The 18,756-nt window shown below is 36.6% G+C and overlaps 1 protein-coding gene across 3 annotated transcripts in view; it reads right to left on the bottom strand.

The window, feature by feature from the left end:
- Positions 1-13,629: 13,629 nt before the first annotated feature.
- The window catches only part of CACNA2D3 (calcium channel, voltage-dependent, alpha 2/delta subunit 3), a 476,829-nt gene continuing 471,702 nt past the window's right edge, over positions 13,630-18,756 (bottom strand). For 2 of the 3 annotated variants that reach the window (XM_014943246.1, XM_014943247.1), the window contains 3 exons: positions 15,871-15,983; positions 14,986-15,068; positions 13,632-14,040 (listed from right to left, as the gene is read on the bottom strand). In XM_014943246.1, the coding sequence (XP_014798732.1) occupies positions 13,948-14,040; positions 14,986-15,068; positions 15,871-15,983 (289 nt within the window). In that variant the 3' untranslated portion in view covers positions 13,632-13,947. Of the gene's footprint in view, positions 14,041-14,985; positions 15,069-15,870; positions 15,984-18,756 lie in introns of all 3 variants that reach the window. The other variant, XM_014943244.1, reaches the window with a different exon arrangement.

Below are 18,756 nucleotides of genomic sequence, written 5' to 3'. Positions count from 1 at the left end.
CAGCCAAATTTCTCTTACCTTCAACTGGAGATTTGCCTGTACAAAGACAGAATTAGGCACCACAATCAAGTGAGGAAAGATGAAAGTATGAAAAGTAATTAAACTCGTAGCTGGAGAACGAAACAAAGTGCGTTTCTCCCTGCAGAACACCACTGTGTATCACCCGCAGTTCCACCAGCAGTGGAAAATTTCTCATTGTAGAAATGATACACAGATACTGATTATCAATGACCAGACATTTCTCATTTCAAGCATTATTGAGAAAAGCAACAGAGTTGAATTAAAGCATTAGCATCAATCTCTGTATATCATCAGCTGTGCCCTTCTTCTCTCTTTGAATCAGCAGAAGATGTGCACCGGATTTACCAGCTTTAGATTTTATCTACAAATGTTGCTACAGTTTTTATCTGATTTCCCCAATTCATTACTTACTGTCCGCAGTGCTGGCTGAAATGTGATTAGAAGTCCTTCCCTTCCGAACGTGTCCAACAATTTAGAGGATTTATTCACTTTTTGGGTCTCTTTTTCTGAGAGCTGCAAAGCTCTCTTGATATTTTACACTATTTTCAGTGGCCAAAATCTAATATCAGAAAACTCGGGTTAGAGTTCCAAAAATATAACATGTCCTCAAGCCATTTTCCCATGCTCAGTACAATGCTTATTTCTGAACACAGACTGATTTGTAACTATGAAAAAAATCAAAGGATGTTCCCATAACAGCTAGCTCTCTAAGTGTATATAATTTCTATATACAGTTTATTAGACTATTCCACCTACAACTAAAATATAACCAATTCTTAGGTCAAAGGATATCAGTGCCTCTGACAGTGCATGTTTAAATATTTATAGAAATTGTCACAAAGAATAAGCACTTACTCAAAATCTTTCTGTACCTTTTAAACTACCCAGACAAGATTTAAATATCCACATCCTTTCTTAACAGCCATCAGGATTAAGCCTGTGCAAAACTCCCCACCTTCTATCCCTTGCAGAACTCCAATTTCCATTACAACACATAAGTTCCAACATTCATAGAAAAGGATGTATTACGCAATGTGCCCTCAAGATCAGCACACTAAAGCTTTTCCAGTAAAGAAAAGGATTAAAAATTAACACAAGATTTATAGACACCCACCTCCGTTCTTCAGAGTGCAAGGGGGTGCTTTTGCTCATTTTACCTATAAAATTATGGTACTGGGAAGTCATTCTCTTAGAATAGTCCAGAGCTGTTTGGAGCTTTCTAAATCAAAACGAGTGTCTTAAATTCAGTCTGGGAACTAATACCTGTAGATGAAAAAGCATCAGGACTTTGTATTCTTACAACATCATCTATTAGGTAGGCGACAGCCTTCTTTATCAGTCTACTCTCCTAGAGTTATGGTCTAATCCAAGCTGCACTGCAGCAGCCTCAGCTGGAAGTGGCAAAGGCTCCTGGTCCACATCAGAAAGAAACAGTTAAGCTCTTTGTCAGGCACGAATCTGACCCAAAGAAGAATCCTGACCAAGCGCCCTTAAAAAAGGTGGGAAACACCAGACTGGCCACATCATCTCTTCCTGCATTCTACAGCTATACTTTCAGTTATATTTGGAACAGGTTTCAGCCTGTAAAGGTCCCCCTGTGGCCTCAGACTTACCCCACACTGAACTAGGCACAAAACGCTGCTGGCTGAATTGGACACGGTGTTGCTTTAAAGCTGGGTGGCATTGGCCAACTGAAAATCTTTCAGGCTATACCTCCTAATTAAGGGCTTCTCTACACTGGCAAATTTACCAGCATAGTTATAGCGGCTTAATTATAACTGTTATAATTGGGATATAAATATACCTCTCTACTTGGACATTCACATAAGGACTATGAGTGCTTATCTCTGGTTTAGCTTATGTCACTTTGAAAGCTGTTTAAGGAGAAAAAGATATCTTTATTCCATCCTAAATATATCTAAAGAAGGAGTTATACTGGCCAGACTAGTGTAATTACAACTGATATAATTATACCATCATAACCAAGCCAACAAATGTTCCCCTGCAGACAGTCCTTCCTCGTGTACATGTTAAGAGGATGAGAAAGCAGAAGAAAGCCTCCGGAGTCCCACCTGACAGTTACTTTGAGCAAGAAGTGCCCTTCCTCACTTAACTGAGATTGTGCAGCAGGGGACAGAGACTGTCAATTGACATAATGTTTAAAATGACAGTGGGTGACATGGGTAGCATCAGCTACATATACTTTGACTTCACAATTTTATTCATGCAAGGTGCCCAGCATTCAATAATCAGAATTGATCAAGAACTCTACTCACTTCTTAGTAAATAGTGAAAATTCTCAGAGCAGGGAAGCACACCAGATGCTCAGTGCTCCTTGAGAAACTCTCATGCAAAAATATAAGCTTATACGGTGTACTTAGGAAGAAGCCCTAATATTCTAATTCCTCTAATTAGGAAGTATGCACACTGTGAATCCAGCATCTCTATTATTTGTTTCTTTCACTAAAAAGTTCCTGACACGTAAGATTCTTATGTACAGACATGGCCCTCCATATGCAATTAATGCTGGTCTTCATATCAAGAGAGGTGCACAGAAAATGGAATATTTTTGCATTCATGGAATATAAAAAAATTATGAAAATATTCCAAACTTAAATAAACATGTTTAAACTAACATTTCACTGGGCATGATGCATTATTTTTCTCAACTAAAAATAATAAAAAATAATTGCAGTAATAGTTCTAAGTGAATTCTGAAAAATAAGCATTTCTCTTCATAACAAACTGATCAACACTAGAAATATGCAATACCTTGTAAGACTTTCACAAGAAAGAAAAAAATATTAGGATATCATTTGCTGCCAATTAGTTAGACAGCTTTAGCTCTTTGTTTCTTTTTATCCCATTCGACCAAATAGATCTCACCTGGTAGAGAGCTGCCTCCTACAAACAGAAAATAAGCTAGACTATATTTTCTGCTCAAAAGCCATTTGCTTACATTTGCATGATCCCAGTTGCTTTTGATTGCTAAAATTTAAGAACTCCAATTTAAAGCAATTGAATTTCAACCAGGCAGAAACCAGTTCCACCTGGAACAGTGATACAGAGCCCATGGCATGGGTGAAGATAGAATGACATATTGCTAACTTTGGAAATCCAGGAAATCATCTCCTGAAAACTCAGGAAGATTTACGCATTTCTAATCCAATCATAATTCACTTCCACAAAACATGGAATGAAATCCACAGAGAATCATCCAAGGAAATTCTTTGAGCAGACATATGGGGAAATTCCTCAGTAAAGGTAAAAGGTCATACATTAACCTGAGACAACTGAATAAAAAAAAGAATAATCATGCTCTCCAATCCTTATAAGAATGGTCATTTTCAGAGAACTCTATGGGTGAAAGAAAAGGGGGGAAATATAGCAGCACTAGAGATATCAATAGCATTTTTTCTTGCAATTGTATTAACCAATAGGTTAGATTCACTGCAGTTGAAGGAGTTAGCAGAGGAGTGAGCTTGAACCAGCAGATCTTAAGGTGAGCCAGGACGCTAAACACATGATTTAAAACTATGCTAAGAAAAACAAACTCTAAGTTGCAGAATCCCAGAAACAGAGAGGTTCCAGTCCTACATTCAGTGGCAATCTCAAACACCCACTGCTTGCAGTGGAATACAGAATGAGGTCCATATGTACTTTTTTCTTCCTGCTGAAATTGCTCTTAATAGGTGTAGGTGTCATTAGCCCCTTCCGATACAGCTTCCAGCAAACTCAGTGGAAACAGAAGAAAAACCAGCATTTTGTTACAGTCAAGCCTCAAGATAAAACTGACATCTTTTCATTGCCTGAAACTAAAGGAAAGATGAATTGACAGGTAAATCTTAAAGTACTATACTCTATATTGCACTTAAGAACATAATTTTAAAGTGCACCATGGAATTAAATTACTTTCGAATGGTCCTGCCAAGCCACTTCAAGTAGGATACAAGTGCTAAAAAGCTCATTATGTGAACATATAAATGGGAACTGAAGCTAATTCTCTCCAACAAACCCTTGAAAAGTATCAAGTGAAAGCAAACAGAACTGGAAAAAATGCTGTCAGCTGAGGCTACTCAATAGATATCCTTTCCTAATTCTGCCCCCCCAGCCCATACATTAGACACTTTAGAGGCAGTCCATGTAGGGAGGACAGATGGAAGGAGTGTAGGGAGCCTTCTTGTGCAGTGTATGGACAGAGGGAATGCTGCCGCCCTCTTCAAATTCATCAGGGAGGGAAAGGAGACAAGGATTTACATTCTCTGTTGAAGACTGGAGCAGGAGATTGTGAAAGAGTTATGCTGTCACTTGAGAAGCCAGCTTGAAATATATGTGGCCGATAATATTTCATGAATTATTGCACTCCAGTGCATAGGTATAGACTAGGTTAAGAGGGTGTAATCAGAACCAGAACGTAAGGATGTTCTAGGATGACATGTTGCTTATCAATATCTGCATAAGGAAAATAAGGTCTTTACAATATAATTTTTTTCCAGAACTATAATGTATACAAATATAGATACATATACAGATACATAACACAAACACATATATCCTTTATAGTACTGTGAAACTGATCCTTCTGGTTCTAATGGTAGCAGACTATATGTAAAACTCCAAAAAGATTAATGGAGCTCTTTATGTACTTAGATCTGATGCTAGGGTTTGCTTGTTGTTGGGTGTTTTAGGATTTTTTTCAGAACTCATGGAAAAAAGTAAGTAGGAAGAGAAACACAAAATGGAAGAATTTAAAAGGACCAAGAGCCCTATACACTATAGCAGAAAAGATCCCTCATGACAAAACTATGGAGAAGAAACAGATGTGGAGTAAAACAGTCTCTGAAGACTGGAACAAAGAATGATATGTCAATTTTATATCCATTTGCTTTCTCTTTTCTTCTTCATGAATGCTGTGATTGTGTTTCTTCAGTGATTATTCAGGTATTATAAAAAAAAAAGCCAGACCTAATCTACTGATACGTTAAAGCATTGTCTGTTTGTTAAGCACCTGTTTTTCCATTTATATGAGATGCAAATCTCTTTTGGAATACAATGCAGGTAACAGAAATTCATGTTTCTAGAAGTTCAGTAGCAAATGGTACAAGAGGCTTGTTTGGAGTATTTTGCAATGCTACACAGTTCCTTAGCTATGTTAAGGCCTTAAGAATAGTTTAATATTCTCTTCTTCCAGAAAGCAGACTTTTAGGGTATTACACTTCAGGTCTAGGAAACATTCAAGATTTCTTTCTTTGAGAGAAAATGGGACTTCTGATAAGCATCATAAACATGATATGCTTTAAGAACTATTTTTCAAATCAGTTTCTTTATTTATAGCACTGATGTTAAGATAAGATATTTTAGATGAAGGACTTTATATGCTCCAAGCTAAAGTTCATTAAAGATATGGACAAGACACCAGGACCTATAGCCCTGTTATTTCTATTAAAAAACAGATAATACTCTAGTAGCACATGCAAAAAATATGAGATTTTTCACTTGATTTCTTACTGTCCATTTAAATGATCCTACCTTATCTCAGGACACTGTAATTTAATAGGCTGAACATCAAACGGAGAGGTAAAATTCTTTGGAGCCACATATTTATATCGCTTGGTCACAACTGACTGAATGACTAGGCTCCTCAGTTTTAATTCCTGATTTGATCAATGGAACATTTCTGAGGCAAAGTATTTACAGCCCAGCCAGGTCAAGCACTGGGCTTCTTTACTTCCTGATTGAAACACAAATGCAAAATCTCAAGGGATTCACATCCTAAGCTCTCTGCATTTCCATCTCTCCAACAATAAAATGAGGACAATATGGGAGAAGAATTCAAGAGGAACCCTCTGCTGAACCAAGACCAAACCTAGCTCAATGGGTAGCTTGTCTTTTTGTTTCTCTACTTTTCAGAACTTACTCAGAGCCAACTTCCCTCCCCTCTTCCCTTGCCTTAAAGTACTTCAGCTTTGACTCTGTGCTGTCCTTGCTTGTGCTCATTTTTGGATAGCAAATGAAGCTTCTCATAAGATGCCTTGCTTGTCACAAATGCAAGCGTGCACCAAGTTGCTTTTTCTGAAAGTTGGCACTGAGGCACTGCCTCTAATAAAACATGTTGTGCCCTCCTGCGTAAAACCCGCTTTATACTAAAGCCATGAAAATGCTGTCTAAACGAAATGTCATTTCTCTAACACCTAAAAAGCTGAATCTTATATGCCCTACCAGTTCAAAGGCAGTTTTACCAGTAGGTCTATCTGAAAGGAGGAGTGTTTCCAAGAATGTAGCATGGATATTTCTATTGACTGTTACAACAGGACAGAAGGAAAAATGTGTCATTCTACCCTTTCAAGAGGCCATAATCTTTCCTTTCTACGCCTGTCATGTTACAAGGGATTTTTCTTCTTGTGTTAGACTGAGGCAAAAGCTGGACAGGCAGGGAAAGCAGTATAATGCATAGAGGGCTTTTTCATGTTTATTTTGCTCATAGAGGATTTTATTTTTTTGCAATAGGGTATCCTCCACTAATCTTAAATCTGTCTGATGCTCATGAAGATAGGGGTGCTGTATTTGGAAAGGAATGGGCAGGACAAATTTCCAGGTTTTCTGCCATGAATATCAGAAGGATAAAGCCTTCTTCTCTCAAACGAAACAGTTAAGAAATTCATGGTTTGTCCTAATCTGAAACAGCATTGCCTAGAGGTCCCAAATGCAGAGCTGAAAATATGCAACAATCTTTGGTGCATTAGGAGTTGTAGATCATTTACATGCTTGGCAAGGCAGTTTAAGATCATTGTTTACTGTTAAGAAGTTCTCAAGTGTTTATTGAAAAATACGTTAAATGTGAAACTTCTAAGTATCTTCTATTAGGAAAAAATCTTTCAAGATAGACAGATGCAAATACATAATGACTGCCATATGTCAAAAGGATTTCATGGTTAAAAAATGGACTTAAACAATGCCTCTCTAAGTTCTCATAAACCCAAGTTTTTAAAGTTTTCATCTTTTAAATAAAATCTGGTAGTTTTCTGCCAAGAAAAGTTTTATCAGTGGAAAATAACAATTCCTGACCTTCCTATATCTCACAGAATATTTATCTTCCTACAGAGATCTCTGCTTATATCATTACTAGTGGACTAAAGGATATTAACTAGATATCCCTTATTGAGTCCATACTTGTACGAATTTAAGTGTATCACATTAACTTCAGGTTTTAAGCTGAATTCAAAACACCCTTTGTTCACTGTTTCTCCTGAGGATAGATTTCCTGGGAGTTCCTGAAATTAACTGGGTTTGGACTTTGAAAGACTGAAGAAGAAAAAATAGGAAGAATGTCTGCTTTAAAACAAAATGCCTTTCTAAAACCCACAAAGATCTGATGATGGGAAATCACAAGTCTCCATTAGAGTTTTTATCACTAGGTTTTGTGTCCTGCTTTTTAAAGTCTGTTAGAGATAGTGAAATTACAAATTAATGGTGGCTCTGTTTTGGTTTTGATGCTTAGAAACTAGCAACATTAAGTAGATTTTTTTCCCTAAATATTTCACTCACATCTGTAGACATGAAACAGATGTACCTAAACAGCTTCATTAACTATAACTGATAATAAAATATTGACAGGAACTTGGGACTCTATCTTAACTATTGCACATATCACAGTCATGTCTCAGAGGCGGTATTAGAAGATCTAGGAATGCAGCTGGCTGCTTACAAATTAATTCTATTTTTTTCCCCACAAACAAGAGCAAATGAAAAATAATCTTTCATTTTCCAGCTAACCCAACTGACCAGTGCCAAAACACTAACAAAGAAATGAAACAAAACAATTCTTTATTTCCTGTCTCAGGAGCCATCTGCACATTTGCATGTCTGCCAAAAGCATTCTCAATTAGTTCAGCTATTCCAACTAGCCCCAACTAGCTTTTCTCTATTAAACGTTTAGCACTCCTCCTAAGACATTTAAATAGCTGATTCAAAACACTTCTTGCTATGAACTGAAATCTGATCTTCTCTTTCTCCTGGAAGTGAAATACCCAGCGTGCTAAAGCTGCAAACTAAATCCTAACATAGTCAAACAAACCCAGCATTAACCACTTGAACTTCTGGTGTTAAGGTTCAAATTTGACTCAGAATTGTCAAGTGTAACCTTTTCTTACAAGGCTGCTTTAAACACATATAAGTGCAGTTCAAGACCGCATCTGGAACAAAAAAGGCAGCTTTCAGGTTTGATCTCACAGAGGCCCTACTAGCTGTCAACTCCTTATAACCTTTTGATAAAAGAATTCAAGTAAGAGATAACCAAACTCTGCACTACTTGAATGAACTAGAGCTCAACTCTTCAACAAGTATGCTGGATTCTGCAGCACTCCAACATGACAAACTGGAAATTCACTCTCAATTCCACTTAATGTAATGATAACAAAGAACTTTCAATTAATAATGAAAATATCACAGGGAATACAGTAGCTTTCACGCCACTTATCTTGATACTGCATTGATTTTTTTTTCAATACTATTTTGTCAATTTTAGGTGAATTACCTGTAAATCTCTGCATAGACAAGGCACTCCATATGCTTGCCAGAAACTGTTAGCAACAGAGCAGAGAACAAATGTGAGCTTTTAACACCTGGTGAGGTGTTAGAGGGTAGCTTGACATAAACACAATTACCTGGTTATTTCTGCCACAATGATGAGCAATCAAATATGTTAAAACTGTTGAAATGGAAATTGCCTTCTTAAGGTTTCTGTGTCTCATCACTTGGATGGCTGGATCAATTCACAGCTCTGCAGGCTACTCTTAAGTAAGGCTACCTTCAGAAGTAGGAGAAAATAATAAAAAAATTAGTTACCGCCCTTTATTTTTTTTCTGTTTGATTAAGGGTGTCTTTTTTAAAAATTGGAGAACTGAGGGAAGCCTCAGTGACTAGATATTTAACATATTCATATATGGGAATGCAGTGCTTTCACAATGAAAGAGCGTACCCTATTTACACTCATTTCAGTTTCAAGTAGATCTAATTCTGCAAACAAAGCTTCATGTTCTTAAAACTGATCATTAAGCAGTCATCTGGCATTTATGTTATGTAAGGTACCATTATTTTTTTTAATGTATTGCATACATTTTGTTAATACTACTTACTGAAGGGTAATATACATTTGTTTTACCATCTGTAACCTAGATCTAACAACCATAATGCAAAAGTACCTCTTGTTCCAACTCTAATCCAATGAAAGTCAATGGGTTATTTCCAGATTAACAATGTGCTTTGAAATTCTTCAAAGTCTCTGCTAGGCAGCATTGTGGAATTTTAAAATAATTTGTGCTGTAATTGCAAACAGTAACATTTGCTTCAATTGATGACGCTTGCTACAGGAAGAAGAAGGACAAAAAGTCTGAAAGAGTTGGAAACTTATCCTTCCACTCAGAGGATCACTAGACTACACTACAACTTCATAATTCCAAGTTATAACATCCAGATCCAAAACTATTCTAGGGAGTAAACATAGAACTGGCTCTTGAAGATGGGGTAAATACTCCCAAGGAGCTATAGCAAGAATATTATTATGTTGGAAGAAAAATGATCTGAGCCTAATGGCCAAAGGCTAAAGATGAGAGAGAATAAAATTGACTTCAGACTGGATTGTGATAAACTCCAGTGAGATCTCCTGAAGATGCCGTATATGGGAACCATATCTCTCTCAGTAGGTACATGGGAGCTGAACCTGTCAGAGAGAATACATTGTCATAAAACAGAGAAATAGCAAGTCAGCTAAATACATACTTGAAACCTTCAGAACCATGGGGAAGAACTTGGACAAGAAGAAAAAAACATGCTAATGGGAATATCTTGGACAGCTCAGGGAAAAGAATAATCAAGTAGGAAAATTAAATAATATTTTCCACAGTTGTGAGATTTTGATGCAGTCTTCTGCAGAAAACTTTCCAATTGTGAATGTCTATTTACAGTACAGTTGCACAAATCGGAATTTCTGAGGCACAGAAAGTCCCAACATGTTAAAGTCCTCAGAGGCCATAAAAGGCTCAGGAGACAAATGGAAATAACTGGCGTCTTCCAGCCGCAAACCTTCTGAGCCAAACTCCTATCTTGCCTTCAGAACCCAAAGGGCTAAACAGGCCAGTGCCTTGTTCTGGGACTCTTGCTATCAGAAGAAAACTGAGTCTCTTGAAGCCATTTAGGCAATGAAGCAATCACTGCTGCTTTTAATATCTTCCTGCCCTAGGCAACCACCTGTTTCGCCTTGCATATATATTGCAGAATTGGCCCCAGCAGCGAAATGCAGTGGGTCAGGCAGTCTCCGTGTCACAAAAACAATGAGAGGAGATAGCACAGCTGCAGAGACCTGCCTGAGGCTCTCTGGCTTACAGGATTTTAAAGGAGTGTTTGCAGCACTGACAGTTATGGGCAGATAGTTTTCCCACACAAAGCCATTAGAAAATGGTGTGTCCATGGCCAGTCCTGAGCTCCCAAACAGCTTTTGCTGTATCAAGATTAAAGGCAGCTGGGGCTAGTAAGTTGAAAATCAATGCCATTAAGTAAGAGAATAAAAAAGAAAAAAAATATCCAAGCCCCACAGAATCTGAAACTTTTAGCTACGCCTGTTGCTGTGTAGAAACAGATTGTACAGCTGACCTGGTTCTGCTTGGATTTGACCTCAGATTCAGGGAGGAAAAAAAGTATAGATGATGTCTGAATTTTCTGTTTATTAAAAATGTATATCATTTACGTATATGCAGCTGTATGTATGCATATGTATACATCTGTGTTTTCCTACTGACTACATTGGACTTTGGATCAGACCCTGCATGATATTTTTAGGATTTGAGAGGAATAACACCTAGGATTAGGGAGGTTATGGAATTTAATTCTACCTTCTGTGACCTGCCACAGGTTATGGTATGACAGCACAGACCCACTTCACAGTATCTTCACACCTTCTCAGTGTTTCAGAGCTAATGATGACACACAAACTCGTAAACTCAACAACAGTTAGGAACATTCCTATGCATTAGAATGAGATCAGCTTTTCTGTAAAACTGTTTTGAACACCCCTTGGCATGCTTTCAGCCTGTGTCAGCTAGCTCTGTCCCATAAAACTCATAATCATCGTTTCTGTGTTTGGACATAGGCTGTTTGTATTGCAGCTACTTCGTTTTGGAGACCAAGAAATCTTACTAGCGTGTACGCACACCACTCAGTGCCAAAAAATGTTTCCAGACACACTCACTTTACTAGTAAGGATGCAGCCAATTAGTTCTAATAAATAGCAATCTCACAGCGTTATCACTGGCCTACTGTTCATCTGTTTCATGCACTCATGATTGATGTTTGAAATTCACAAAAAACAACACTAATGTCAGCAACTGAACATACTCAATTGAATATGAGGACCTGTAAAGGCAAAGGTCCACAAATGTGAACCCAAGGCAACACCTCCATTTCTCCTAAACTACAGGCTTTATGAATCTGAATTCACACAGCATCAGAAAGTTCTAAAGGAATAAATGCCTTATTACCAAAAAAATGACAACTCATAAAAAATGTTTTTACGCTTAGCAACTTCCTTGGATTATTCTGTTTTAGATAGTAGGTTGTTTGTGTACACCAATACATTCTGCTTTTATAACTTTGCCTTAATGCGTTAAAATAACTGTCACATTTCTCTGACCAATATTCATTTACATACCCATATTTTAATCTCTTTCACAATATTAATTTAGACTGTCATATTTTAATCTCTCTTGCTACTCCCTGGCTCCTTTCTAATTACAAAACTGTCCATGTCTTTCCAAAATTAATAATGAATTATTACTATTTTTATCTTGGTTCAGCAGAAAGAAATTTTCTCCTTTAATGTATTTTCTTTGTAAGAGCAATGATGACTTATACATCAGAAAGGATAGACATTTGTATGCAGAGGTTTTCAATGGCTCTAATGACAAAGATTTTTCTTTTCACTTTTTAATAATAAGGAAAAATCACCTGGACTCTTGGTTTATAGACATTTCCCATTTAACTTGCACTGAGTAAGAACAAGCATCAGACATAACAGCAGTACAAGGCTGTAGTGCTGTGCATTCTGGAAACTCAGAAGGTAAATCAGAAGCTAAAATACTTTATAACTAAAGTATGAATTTTGGAGAGAATGTTAGATGGTAAAGGTGAATGGTGCTCAGAGAAAAACCAAGCAAAGAACTGCAGGATATCTGTGTCAGTCCAAGTGTAGAAAATGCCTTGAATTCCCAATTAGCTTAGTAAACAGAGCATGTCGCTAGGACAACAGATTGACTGAATGTCAGCTGGAAAATTATTCCCATAGTGAGTGGTTTTGAGACCAAAAAGGAAGGCTAGAGAAGCCTGTAGGAAAACACCCCTAAACAAAAAAGGTGAGGAAAACAACATTATGAGTCTAGACAAAGATCTGTATGGTTTCAGGACCAGAGGAAGTACCAGTGCATTTGAACCCATTAAAGCACTGAAGTGGAAATTTTATTTTACTAGTTCTTCCTCTTACAAGCTGGATAGTATTCCTTAAAACAAAGCCCCTCTCAGTGGCTTAGCTCCCTATTCTCATCTAAGATACATAGCAAATCTGCTTAGCATTTTTCTAATATTAAAAGCATACTTACTCCCAATCAGGAAACTGCAATCTTCAAGCACCAGATTTAGAACAGTGGCATTTTATTGTACATATAGATTGTATTACGTATATATATATATATATTGTTATAAAGTCATGTTATTCTCTTGATAGCATTCTACTTCATATAGAACTCCAAAGATAAATGGAGAGATTAACATACTTTGAAGACCAAGATCTTCAGCAAACATATCCACAACAGGGACATTACTACCAATTACAATAGAAATATACTTATGATATTGTGGGTAGGACAAAGATCCCTCTTTGTATAGGGTTTTAAGAGACTCAAAAATTTTATTTTCTTTGTCTTCTCTTTTTCCTTGCAAAGAAGAATGTAAGGCCTAGAATAAAAAAATATTAGTCTTGATCTTTGCCCACTGAGGGTGAGCCTCAATGAATTCTTGGTGAAAACCATAATGAGTTCTGCTGATGCAGGTGCGTTGTAAGTCAAATTTTCTCTGCTTATGAATTTCCTCATAATGAGATTCTCCTAGCTGACATGATGTCTTTAGGGCAGAAAACTAGCAGCACAGTATCATCCTTTTATAAAGGTTATTTTACGTCTTCCCACAAATTGTAAGAGATTAAAAGTATTCAATTTTTCCATCTGCAATCAAATCTACCAATTTGATCTAAAGCTTGCCCAAGTTAGGGAAAAGGCTTTAATCAGACTTTGGCTCACTTTCTAAATGTGGCTGAGATGTTTTATAGCTATTTCCAGAAACCAAACCTTTACTATAAATCAGCACAGCGTATTACCTGCTCAGCTTCATACATGCACATATGTTTCCTTGACTTGTTAATAAAAGCTATTCTACCTTATTACAAAAGCTAAGTCCACATTCTCTTCTCTGACTCTTTCCAGAAATAGGCTAAAAGCACAATAAAACATCTTCCATTTGTTTTATTCTCTTCCCAAATATATTATCGTACTTAAAATACACTGAAACTTTGATTTTAATATACTTTATTGAAAAAAGTACACAGTTTTAAATTGTTTTCAATGAGACAAAGCAATGGTCACCTCTATCTACCAAGTCCTTTTTTGATGAATCATGACTACCGTGTGCCAAATTCACATCTGCATGACTTGCAAAGTAAAAAGATAAATCTTTTTTTCAACATATCTTTAAGAATTTATATCACCAACAGTGTAAAATCATGAAATGCTGATGCTCTGACTATATTTCATGTCCTCTATGTTGCACCATTTCCGAGTTCACAGTTTATCCATGTATTAGCATGCCAATTGAACACATCAGTCAATGTCACCTTGAGAAAATCATCAATAGCAGAGGAAGAACAACAAGAGGAGGTTTAGCACTAAGGCCGGAGACACCACCACATTCTCTTGCATTTTCCTAACGACAAAAAAAAACAAAAGAAGGAAAAAATAAAAAAGGAAAATAAATACAAGCCATTACACTCAATTACGATACATGATTCTTTACCAAACTACATATGCATAAAAGGACTGACTGGCACAAGTAGTAAACCCCATAAACTAAATACACCCAGGAAGTAATACAGGTTCACATTTCCATTTGAACAAGTTTAGATTGTAGACTGAAAGTGAGCATGGTCGACAAGCCTTACACAATCCCTTCCATGACGTATTTTAGGTCTCATTCTACATTGCATTACACCATTGGAGGCAGAAAATAAAGTTACTCCAGAGCAAAATGGATGTCTATGAACATATGCTGTAGAAGCCACTGTAATCACATCCCGGTCTCTATCAGATCTCCTTGGCACTATACAAATAAGAGTGCTGTGCAGAACAGAGATTAGGAAATACGGGTAGTGATCTCTCCCAAGCAATACTATGTGTAACCATAATGATTATAGCATGACAGCTGAGATAATGAAGCTAGTTACTGAAAACAACAGTATCAGCATAACGTTCTCAACCATCTCCAATGTGGAATCTTGTGGTTAGTGCTTGAGCCAGAGTAAGTTCTCAGATATTCCTGGCTGACAGTTTGTGCTCACATCCTACCATGTTGTCTTATATGATACAAAACAGTCTACAAAAGCAGCAAGTCAAAACACTGTCTACAGGATTACTAAAAAGATTCACAGCACGTACAATGTCACTCACTTCCCTTGCTACAGTGTTACGAGTGTTCAGAATATTTCCTGATACTTCATCTTAGAAGATAGTTTACCTTTTTAAAAAAAACAAACAAAACCAAAACCAAAACACCCTCCCCACCAAAAAATAAAAAAAATTAAAAAAAAAAAAAAAAAGAGAAATAAAACATTTACCAGAGTCCAAAAGAAAGGAAAAATAGATAGAAACTTACTTCAGGGTGAAATCCATGACAAGATTCTGGGCGTCTTCTTATCTTCTGAGATTTTAAACGTTCACATTTAAGGGATTCATTATGTACAAGGTAGTCAAGGAGAGATGTTCTGAGCATTGCATTTTTATGTTTTGAAATGAATATAGTGAAAATCTTTCAGCTCCTTCCTTCCTCTCCATAAAAAACCCAATGTGATACGTGTGGTCAGCACAAGAAAAAGAAGGTGTAACTAGTGCTTTCTTCGCAGTGATGCATAGTTTAGATGGTACCATTTGCACTTACACAGATAACCTGTCTTTCCATAATAAGTCTGCAATACAAGCACACTGCAGGCTGCTTCTGAGAAATTCTGGTTTATGTAAGAAAACAAATCCTGAGCTACAGAACAGCACAAAATAAAAATTGGAGCAACTAAAAATCAAGTGATATGTTTACTTTGCTACATTTTTATGTTTTTGGAAAGTAGGATTCAGAAACATTTTTAATACTCCATTCTGACCATAAAATAAAAAGATACCTGTATTTTAAGGAGTTTTATAAGTTCCAATATCAGGACCTCCATTCTTACAAAGAAATTACATACTCACGGCCTGATTTGAAAGATGTTCAGCCACCTAAAGATAACCATGACCCTACGATACTTAAAGATGCACATAAGTGTGTTTGCTTAATTTCTATTGGCTGTTCAAAAAAAACCAACATTTAATTCTTCTTAAAAATAAGTAAGAAACCACCCTCATTGGGCTTAATTTCAAACAGCTCCAGCATTTTATAATAGGGAATGATGTGTTCTTACATCATGTGCTTCAAGTTTTACATAATAAGAAATTTTTAAATATTTGCATCTTGAATCTCTTTCTGACAACTTTGCAAACAAAAGGATATACCTTATTTCTATAGGTGCCATGGTAATTGGTGGGACAGAATCACAGAAGCATTCATTATCTACTACCACCATGAAGAGATTGCTGCTTGGGATTTGCTGGATAACAAAAGACCTGCAAATTAAAAAAAAAATAAATTCAAATAATGGTGACATTATTTCTGAGTAACAAGTTTTCTTAGGATTTCTTTGAACTTGTCAACAACACCTGTATTATAGTCACAAATATCATTGACTTTATATATCATACTATATCTCCACACCTTATAGAAGCAGAGGGCCTTGGGCAATGCTTCCCTCAGTTCACAGAATATGGTTGTTCCTTTTGAGATGTACACGATGCTGAAAGGTACACAGATAGGCTTATACTGCCGATATATTAACGTGGAGACTGGGACACAAGTGAATTACCAAGGAGTTTATCAGATTTATCTTTTTCAGATTTCAATCCTGAATCTCTGTTCTAATAGAATATTCTATTCTATGAATACCTATGAACTGGAATTTTTAAGTACACATGAAACCGATCTGCAAAAACAATGACGGTTCTGCAGCCACATTGCAATAACTCACGGTCCCTAACTTTAGCCTCTACAATCACATTAGGGACTTTATTCACTCTGGGTCTTGCTTGAAGCAACATGAACTACTGAGAAAGATCTCAGCTTTCATCTGTCCTCTTGAGAGTCATTTTATTACTGAGCCAACAAAACAGAGATTAAGCCTCAAAATCTTCCTAAGCAAGGAGATTTATTTTGGAATAATGATGGCTAGATGGTACAAATATGGTGATAACTCAGCACCACATTCAAATTAAGACAAAGTAGGCAACTCAAAAGGAGAGGGAGAAATAAAGACATTGCTTGTAAGAAGGAAAGCACCAAGGATCCTGTGGGCACTATTCAATGATCCACGGAGTTACAATGAGCCGAACTCTTAAGCACACACCAAAGAGAAAAGAGGGAGGAGGCAGAGCCAACCAGGCACTGTTTAGCCCTTTCTTTGAAATTCAGGACACAATACAAAGAAAGGCTTTAAGGCTCAGATCCAATTCTTGATATTTTTTTTTTTTTAAATCTGTCAGAATTTAGATATTGTATCAACAGAATAGCTGCCATATCGAATGTCACTGAAATCTGGCAGTTCCAGGAATGAGGTGTTTTTCAGTCTGGTATGCTGGTAAATGTACAGAACATTAAGTGAGGGTTTGAGCACCAAGAAGATGTGGAGAGAAACATATTTTTCCTCAGACATCTTTATTTAAAATACATATTGTCTTACTAAAATAACTCCCTGCTTTTTCCAAAGATCACGGAAGATGAAATAGTGGAGGGGGCAGGGAATATTCAAACCTAGCTTCAGAAAAAAAAATTTGGAAAACTTAATATAAAAATGTGGCCAACGGAAAGATTAAACACTTTTCAGTATTTTTTAAACTTACTGAACCTCCATTAAAATTACACTTAGAGGGATCTGCAATATGTTAGCTTTATGTTTATACATGAAATATACATTTATGGCATAATGTAAAAGGCTGAACTTTATAAATGTACCTACCAAACAGCTGGAGCATGTAGCAAGACTGACATCATTGTAATGGAGCATCTGTGGCTTTGTGGATTTGTGTGTGAGAGAAATGGGGCCAATAAAAGGAAAGGAGGGAAAATCTTTAGCAGACAATTACACCAAAATTGTAACTGCATGGATTTCTCAAAAGAGTTATGAATAAATCAAACCCTAAACGACAGAAAAAAAAATATTAATTTTATTCCCAGAGACTGGCACAATTTGGATTTTGTGCAGTCTGAAACTTTTATTTATTGTATCTTTAAAACTAGCTCAGAAAAAGATCTGAAGGGCATAAAGTGTGGTAACAATTAACCAGATGGTAAATGATTCATTACTCCTTTTGATAAGAAGGAGTACCTGTTGTACCTATGGTATTCCTGACTCCAGGTTTTTTTGTGACAGCTGCTTTTTGTGACCTCCAGGTGAATACTGAAGCCTGGGAGAAAGCATGTACCATATAGCCAGGGTTAAAGGTACCATTTCATGAAAGGTGGACACATTTCCCATTTTGTTTCTTCTTTCTCCCACTTCTCTTGGGTGGGATATGAGCCATACAGTTTAGGCTATTGCTCCCCCAAAGAAGGGAGGGGAAAAAAGTCCAAAACTACAAAGGTTTGTAGTACTTAAGTGATATAGAAAATTTTGCTAAACCTGGTAATCTGGGGAATGCAGTACATACAGGGATTGATGGAAATTATTAATTAAAGGAACTGCAAAGAACAATGTATTAGGTTAAGTCAAAAAAAATTTTCTACTTCAGAAATTATATGAAAGATAATAAGTAATTACACTGGTTCAGATTACCAAACAGTGAATATTTTTTACACATCTACAGTCTCTTTATCCATTACAGATGTTTGTGAAGTGTCTAACCTTATGGTGACTGCCACAGAACATGTGACTGACAACTAAAGAGCCATAAAAAGATGAAACTTTTGGCTCACTGCACCATTTTTTTCCATAGTGCATAATAATATCTTAACTAATGTCTTGCAAAGTGGAACAACTAGCATCTCATCTACCATACATTTAAAAGAGAATGTTATATTCCAGTAGGCAGTAAATCACAATTCCCAAATATTATCTTGAAATGAAGTTGTAAAGCCAAGTGCGTGTCCTCACCAGTCAGATTTGTGAGGTCACAGGCAAAGGATTAACATATCACCAAGTGAAGACAGAGCACTGAAGGCAGAGATTGAGTTGAGCAAACAATTAAGGGCAGAAAAAAAATTATGTCCAATTTAGCCTTCTTTTCTATTAACAGAATGTGCCCAAGCAAATTATACCTCTTTCAGCTGCTGTAATTTAAGATTATTTTG

The sequence above is a fragment of the Calidris pugnax genome, unplaced genomic scaffold (genome assembly GCF_001431845.1).
Source record: "Calidris pugnax isolate Ruff unplaced genomic scaffold, ASM143184v1 scaffold128, whole genome shotgun sequence".
NCBI lineage: Eukaryota > Metazoa > Chordata > Aves > Charadriiformes > Scolopacidae > Calidris > Calidris pugnax.
This window is presented reverse-complemented; position numbering and strand designations above follow the sequence as displayed.